Below are 8,797 nucleotides of genomic sequence, written 5' to 3'. Positions count from 1 at the left end.
GCATTTATTTATTTATTTATTTATTCATTTAAACTAATACATTGATTTATCACTTATCCAGATATGGTCTCACAAACTTACTCTTTTAATCAACCCAAATTATGAGCAAGGCTTTGAACAAGCTTAGAATGACAAAATATTTTACTATTGCAACATTTAATATACACATAGGCAACATATTCTCCAACCTTCAAATTTCAATTCTCTGCCTCTAAATGACTATCAATATCATGCATTTATAGATGAAAATAAAGATTTGAATTCTAATTTAGCTGTTTGAGCGGGAGTTGAGAGATTGATTGAAAAAATATAGAGGAGAAGTAAGAGGAAAACATATCTCCATAAGTCTAAATTCAATGTAATCTTTCAAATATGGAGAGATGGACTGACATGGGTGATAGGAATGGTGTCGTTTAGATGAAGAGGCTAGGGTTCTTGGTCTTGACTTTTGCGTTTTGGGAATAAGAAAGGGGAGAGGAGCGCGTGTGAGGGTTGGGAAAGGAGAAGAGAGAGGAGAGTGTGGCGTGTATATGTAAATGTATGTATATGTGTATAGGTTTGTAAACGTGTAGTTTTCGGAATTTGTATAATATAATTTTTATAACTTTTGTATAATGTAATTTGTATAATATAATTTGTATAACTGCTTAAAGTTCAGAAGTTTATGTTTATATAAAATCGTTATTTTGAGTTAATACAAAAATAAATACAAATCAATGATACTAACTAGTTTATACAAGTACGAACGAACTTTTGTATGATGTAAATTGTATAATATAATTTGTATAATTGTTTAAAGTTTAGATGTTTGTGTTTGTATAAATTGGTTATTTTGAGTTTATACAAAAAAAAATCAATTGATACTAACCACTAGTCTATACAAAATACGGATGAAAAAAGCTCAGTTATACAAATACACATGAATTATACAATATAATTGTAGGCAAATTATATAAACGTACACAGAGATTATACAAACGAGGTCACTCATAACATCTTAATCTATAGCTACAACCCGTAAATATGCAAACTATAACTAAGTTGCCTAATTAAGTTTAATCATAATGACTATTTTAGAAAATTCTCCTTTAAAGTTTTATAAGCACTTTTGATTTAATCAAACTTTTTATAATTTTATCCCTAATATCTTTGTAATCTTCGTCAAGCATAGCTTTTAATTATTTTTATATTTTATTTCCGTCATTCATCCTTTTTTTAATATAAGATTATTTTAACTTTAAAAACATCTCAACATTTTAGAGGAAGAGATATAATGCTTATCTACATTTTTTTGAACCAAAAACACTAACTCACTAAGCATTTATTATGAGTTTCAACAACTTTTATCCAAATACAGATTATATGTATTATAGAATCAATTTCAACATCTAAATGTACTTATCAACTACTTTTAATCATACATGCTCTAAATCTAACAAGGTACTCTCTCTGTCTCATATTAATTGTCATGTTTCATTCATTGAGAATCCATTTAACTAATATTTAAGACTAATTACATTACCACGTTATACTGTCGATGTAAACAAGGAAATTTTACGATTACGTATAAGGAATCCAAAAACACATCTCATCAACCTTATCAACAAAGCAAAAACATTGGATGTTAGTGAAAAATGCTTTTACAAGCTAGTGTGGGTATTGGTCAACAATAGTTACGTAACAAAAGCAATTAAGTAACTCTCTAGAGACATAAAAGACACCATGATCATGTTGTCAATGCATGCATAAACAACAACCAAAAAAAAAAGTGAAAAAAAAGCCAATGTTAGTTTTAAGTTTACTTGTCCTTTAGTTCCATTACTGATTAATTTAGACACATTAATTCACATTATTTTTAATTTATTAATCAATTTTCATCTTGCCACAAAGGTACTGATTAATTTAGACGTTTCAAAGGGTGGAGCCTGGGGTGTTACACTCTTGACTAATCAAATATGAGAAAATTGAAGAATTTTTTTTCATACTAACATACTCTCTCTATATATAATATAAATGCTTAATATAATTGGCCCTTTTCCCTTTTACTTATTGAAATTATAAATTTGGCTAGTCAGTGTTACGATCTAAAATTTTCTAAGTCGTGAGGTATGTTAATTTCAATTTTAACTAATTTCTAATACATTTTCCACAAGACCACAACAAAGTCACAAAAACAAACAAAAGATTCAATTTCATTCATAAATAATTAAAATTGATTCATATATACCCGTTCAATAATTTTAAGTATGCATTTGAACAATAAAAATGTCAAAATATGTCTCTACTTGATTAGAGAATTTTTTAAATAATTAACCAAATAGAAAAATTCTTTAGTTTATAGCATATATTCAATATGCACATATACTCAAATTTTAGGCACTATTTTTGTCACTTTATTATTTCACAGAATCTCTAGCTCCCACTTCTCAATTGTGTATATAACTGCAAGCTTGTGTGTATATCAGATATATTTCAAGTGTATACATGACATACATATAACCTACAATAAAAATACAAAGTAGGATTTTATAGGTATTACAAAATTAGTGTTGTTATGTTTTATAAAGTTAATAACATCGCTACAATTTGTAACAAGTATCACTAATATTGTTATTTATTATGAAATTGTCCCTTAAAAAGAAGCTTCTTAATCCACTAATTGTTGTCATATATTTTTTAAGTAACTTTAATTTGTTATAAATGTAATTCATATTTTTAAAAAATTAAAAAATGTATTCAAAGAGTCCAATAACTCTATAATAAGAATAAATAAGGTATTGTTTGGTATCGAACTCTATATAGATCATCATGTGAATTTCTGCATTTGCATAAATAACAAAAAAATTGATTAAATTAGTTTAAAAAACTATATATATATATATATATATATAAGGTGTAATAATTTCAAGATAAAATGTAAAGATTATTTTATCTCACGTTTGGTTGGAGGTATTAAGTAGTTCTTGGATTATTTATTCCATCATTTTTGGCATAACGATGGAATAAGTTGTATTCAATATACATGGCAAAATAACTTATTCCAACATTAATTATTTCGAAATAACTTATTCCAGACCAAAACGACCCTTGGTTAAACCATCTGGTCCCACAGTTTAATGGTTGAAAGGAATTAATTGTATTTATTGTCTCGTATTGTACTCCCTAAAATCATATGGCGTTAATTATTATTTTTCAATATTAGTATAGTTAAACGTTGTTACAAATAAAATATAGCAACGTACTAATAAAGGGAGATTTGGCTTTGTGGATATTCACTCGTGAATTCTTTATCTTATAATTATTTCGAGAAAATGATTTTATATGACTAGTTATAATTTGATTGAAAGAAAATGAGTATTCTATACAAAGATCTCCTATGTTATATTTTCTGTTATAAGAGTTGTATAAAATAGGATGAGTTTAAATTTAGGAAAATTTACATAAATACACAATATAAGAAATTATAATCTCTAAAATTTTCTATTATTTAAAAAAATCACAAAAATTTCCCTTTGGATACATCTCTATCCCCTCTCAGATACGTCCATCCCCTCTAGGATGTGTCCTTCCCCTCTCGGATACATCCTTATTCCCTCTTGGATACATCCCTCCCATTAAGTAATGTATCATTTGTAATTTATTGGACAACCAAGGAATGTATCTGAGAGCAATATAATGAAAAATTTGGGATTTTAGAATTGAGGAAACTTCCGAGATTGGATGCAATTAGCCACCACATATATGTGATTTCTGTACTTTATACTTTAATTTATGCATTATAAATATTTTTTAACACAATCAAGTTATTATGATCGTGCATTCAGACACACAATCTTTGAGGATTTTGAAATATAATCTACATATCTAGAAAACTACATAACAAATACTATAAGTCACAAAGATTAACAATTTTAAATAATTAAAAGGCATACGAATAAATTACAGTAAAAAAATTCTTGTTTAACACTCAAAATTCAAACTATATCGTATATAAGTTGAGACATAATAAATATGTTTTATTTACTATAACAAATAAAAATGATCTGATAGTGTAAAAAATATTTACGTTAACAATGTAAAAGTTTGTTATTACTGCAATTTTCCATACATTCAAGTGAAGAAATGTATCAATAACGAAAATACATTATGTATGGTGTAAGGTCAAAATCATCCCTAGCTGTGTAAGCTAGCCTTAATTAAAAATCCATTAGAAAGTGAAAATAAAACAATAAAAATAAAAATAGTATGTCAAACATACTAATATCTCCCCTCTCAAAGAAGAAATTATATTAGTCTAAACAACAAGTTCACCATTAAGTTAATTACAGTTTAATGCTTATGAACACTTAACCAGCATCATATTTAATAAATCAGTCGTATGAAATTTATTAAATATATCTAAAATATTTAATTTAGAATCCAATAAATAATTTAAATAAAATATGAATTTCAAACTTATAAGCTTTGAATTCTGATTCCGCTTCTATTAACTAAGTTTCAAGGGTTGATAATGATAAAAAAATTTCCTCAAGACTATCATCATTCTTGTAGGGAAGAGTGTCAAAATATTGTCTATATCTAATTAGTTAGCTGTCTATGAAGCCTTAATTAATCTAACTTCATGAGTCATTAAGAAGGAAAAGCTCTATAGAGATAGTGAAATATTTTGCATGTCAAATATACTGTACTCCTCTATCCCAATTTTTGTGACATATTTCGAATTTTGAGATTTAAATAAATCTATCTTGATCGTAAATTTTTCATGTATCTTTTAAATATTTTGAATTGTCAATTATAACTTATAGTACTTTTTACATAGTTTACAAATATTTAAATTTCATTTTAAAAATTTGAAGATTTCATAAGCAAATTCTTGATCAAACTTAAGCTATTTAATTATTGAAAAACGAAATATGTCACATAAATTGAGACAAAGGAAGTATTTTTAAAGTTTTTCACTCAGTGTCCGATATTTGTTTTGGGATCCGATTATATGGAATTTGCGTAGGATAAAGCATATCCTACTAAAACTGACTTGATATGCAGGGTTCAAATTTAATATATCTAATTAAGGATGAATGAGTACTTACCGATCTATCGCAACTTTGAGAGTATATGCCAAATATACTACAATTAATACTATGCAAATATACAAATAATGTGTATTCTTTGACACCACTCTAAAGTTTGTTCTACAACAACATTTGGTCTAACCAAAGATACCTTACAATCAAGCTATTCACTTTTCTCTTCAACATTATCCTTTATTTATTTTTTAATTTCACCAAATCAACCAAACATCCTATCAAACAATATATATACATATGAAACCTCCATGCTCTAGTACAAAAACAACAAGAAGATTAAATTTCTAAAGAAAAAGATTTCATTTTTTTTGGGGTGCAAAATGGGTGCCATTGGAATATTATTTCTTGTCTCTATAATTGCATTATGTCTCCTCCATAATGTTTCAGCTGCAACCAGGCATTACAAGTTTGAAGTAAGCATATTATTAATTATTATAGTTTCATTCATTTCTATATAATGGGATTTAACTTATACATAATGACATTACTACAAAAGTTACACTATTTGTATATTTTAACATGTTGTAACTAGTAATTAAGTCATACCAATATCCTTATTTTTTAGGTTACGAATCTTATTAATTAATTTATTATGTAAAGTACTATTTCTTGTCATTTTTTAAGTGTAAGAATTCTTTTAATTTACATTGTTAATGTACATAAGTTAATTATTTCATATTTTGGATTTCAGATCAAATTGCAAAATGTGACAAGACTATGCCACACCAAAAGTATGGTTACAGTAAATGGAAAATTTCCAGGACCTCGTATCGTGGCAAGGGAAGGTGATCGTCTTGAAATCGAAGTGATTAATAATGTCCAAAACAACATCTCTATCCACTGGTATATATACATAAAAAAATAATTTAATTATTTTCTTACGCGATTCAACGATTAATCAATATTTTTGTTCTTATAATAGGCATGGAATTCGACAAATTCGTAGTGGATGGGCAGATGGACCAGCATATGTAACACAATGTCCAATTCAAATTGGCCAAAAATATGTGTATAATTTCACTATAATTGGTCAAAGAGGAACTTTTTGGTGGCATGCACATATTTCATGGTTGAGATCAACTCTCTATGGTCCTATTATTATTCTTCCTAAGAAAAATAATCCTTATCCATTTACCAAACCTTACAAAGAAGTTCCCATCATCTTTGGTAATTATAATTAATTTTAAGTCATAATATTATAATTATTATTAATTAATTTGTCAAATGTTATCAAAATTAATACTAATGTCATATAGGGGAATGGTTCAACGATGACACTGAGGCGATAATTTCTCAAGCTTTACAAACAGGTGGAGGTCCTAATGTTTCTGATGCTTATACTATTAATGGACTTCCTGGCCCTTTATATAATTGCTCGACAAAAGGTAATATTCTTTCGTCTGTTCTAAAATGAATGACACAAAATAGAGTACACGTGTACATGATGACTCAATTTATTTCAATTTACTATAGATTGCTGGACTTTCCAAATAATAATTATACATGTTTTTTATACAGATACTTTTAAATTGAAGGTGAAGCCTGGAAAAACTTACCTTCTTCGATTGATCAATGTTGCACTTAACGATGAGCTTTTCTTCAGTATCGCGAATCATACTCTCCAAGTTATCGATGCTGATGGTGTTTATGTTAAACCCTTTGAGACAAATACAATTATTATTACACCAGGACAAACACATAATGTTCTTCTCAAAACTAAACCTCATTTTCCTAATGCCATATTTTACATGTTAGCTAGGCCATATGTAACAGGTCCTGGCACATTTGACAACTCTACTGTTGCTGGAATTTTAGAATATGAATCAAAATCAAAACACCATTTGAAAAATCTACCAATCTTTAAACCATCATTACCATCTCTCAACGATACGATTTTTGTCACCAATTTTACAAGTAAATTGAGGAGTCTCGCGACTCCTCAATTTCCTGCTAATGTACCTCTAAATGTCGATAAACATTTGTTTTTCACAATAGGTCTTGGAACAAGTCCTTGTGATCAAAATAAAACATGTCAAGGGCCTAATGGTACAAAATTCTCAGCTTCAATCAACAATGTGTCATTTATATTACCTACAACAAATGCACTTCTCCAATCTCATTTTTTTGGACAATCTAAAGGTGTATATAAACCTGATTTTCCTTATAGTCCTTTACATTGGTTTAATTACACTGGAAACCCTCCAAATAACACTCTTGTTAATAATGACACAAAACTTATGGTTTTACCATTTAACACAAGTGTGGAGCTAGTAATGCAAGATACAAGTATTCTTGGTCTTGAAAGTCATCCTCTTCATCTTCATGGATTCAACTTCTTTGTTGTTGGACAAGGGTTTGGGAATTATGACCCTAATAAGGATCCATCAAATTTCAACCTTGTTGATCCTATTGAGAGGAACACTGTGGGTGTCCCTTCTGGTGGTTGGGTTGCTATTCGATTTCTAGCAGATAATCCAGGTAATAATCTAAGAATTTGCTTTCGAAAAGTCTAGTATTATCAAGTCATTTTAATCAGTTCTGAAAAGAATGACATATTTTTTATATTTGGTAACAATATAACTTTGAGATACCTATACCCTTAATGAAAGTGATTTATAATAGCATACATATCTATGACTTAAATTTTGTACTCAGTCAAACATCATCACATAAATTAGAATGGAGAAAGTGTAGAATATATATGCTAATAATGTATTTTGTTGTTTGTTAATAGGAGTATGGTTTATGCATTGTCACTTGGAAGTTCACACAAGTTGGGGATTGAAAATGGCATGGTTGGTTCAAGATGGAAAACTTCCAAATCAAAAGTTGCCTCCTCCACCAATGGACCTCCCCAAGTGTTGAGAATTTAATTTCATGCAATTTTTGTACCTCATTTTTTTTCCTTGACTTTTAATGTTTCTTCATTTTATTTTTATTATTTGATTACATGAGAGAGAGAATATATTTGTAATTCAAAATACTGAGAAATTTGGAATCAATAATGAGAATTATTACCTTCCTTTTGAATCATTTTAAAAGAATTTCATACAAAGTAATTGGCATTTATTTCCTTTAAAGCACATGAAAATAGATTATGAACTTAGGATGGTAGAATTTATTTGTAATTTTGAACCATTGATTTTACCTTTTCTCTTTCTTCTTATCTTCTCATCTTCCAATATTATCTTTTTTCTATATTATTGTATACTACTATATGTTAATATATACAGTTGAAATATGCTTAACATACTCTGAAATATCTTAACATACATAAAATTTACAAGATATCTACAAACAAGATACAATAAATATACAAACTTGTATGTAAAGTGCTAAAACCTTTACTAAGATTAATTAGTTTGTGATTAGATCCAATGTCAATTATAGGTTTTATTTAGCGACTCAGAAGGCATTGAAGGGGATCGATCTCGAGTCATCTGTAGATGACCACCCTCCAAACCAACTGAGACATCCCAAAAGACCACCTCATTGTTAGTCGACTAAAATAACAAAAAAACTTACAATTTACCTCCCCCTTCTTGCTACGGAATTGGTTTCTTTCCGTTCTAGCTACATACCTTGATTTTGGATCGTGACATCGTTAGTTGAAGAATTTTGAATATAATTTTCTCGTTGAGTAGTTAATTGCATAAAACTTTGAGCTAAAATAATACTAATATAGGGAAGTTATTGCCACATTGATGTGT

The 8,797-nt window shown here is 28.2% G+C and overlaps 1 protein-coding gene across 1 annotated transcript; it reads left to right on the top strand.

The window, feature by feature from the left end:
- Nucleotides 1-5,366: 5,366 nt before the first annotated feature.
- LOC125871590 (laccase-17-like) lies at nt 5,367-8,076 on the top strand. Its single transcript, XM_049552222.1, has 6 exons — nt 5,367-5,500; nt 5,779-5,930; nt 6,010-6,254; nt 6,344-6,472; nt 6,606-7,565; nt 7,822-8,076. The coding sequence occupies exons 1-6, from the start codon at nt 5,408-5,410 to the stop codon at nt 7,950-7,952; spliced, it is 1,710 nt and encodes a 569-aa protein (XP_049408179.1). The 5' UTR covers nt 5,367-5,407; the 3' UTR covers nt 7,953-8,076.
- The last annotated feature ends 721 nt before the right edge of the window (nt 8,077-8,797 follow it).

The sequence above is a fragment of the Solanum stenotomum genome, chromosome 7, assembly GCF_019186545.1.
Source record: "Solanum stenotomum isolate F172 chromosome 7, ASM1918654v1, whole genome shotgun sequence".
Lineage (NCBI taxonomy): Eukaryota > Viridiplantae > Streptophyta > Magnoliopsida > Solanales > Solanaceae > Solanum > Solanum stenotomum.
This window is presented reverse-complemented; position numbering and strand designations above follow the sequence as displayed.

What these genes read in the sequence shown, in the direction of transcription:
- LOC125871590 (XM_049552222.1), top strand. Translation starts at nt 5,408, where the DNA reads ATGGGTGCCATTGGAATATTATTTCTTGTCTCTATAATTGCATTATGT. An exon ending in CCAGGCATTACAAGTTTGAA is followed by an intron (nt 5,501 to 5,778) that starts GTAAGCATATTA and finishes TTTGGATTTCAG; the next exon opens with ATCAAATTGCAAAATGTGAC. An exon ending in AGAAGTTCCCATCATCTTTG is followed by an intron (nt 6,255 to 6,343) that starts GTAATTATAATT and finishes AATGTCATATAG; the next exon opens with GGGAATGGTTCAACGATGAC.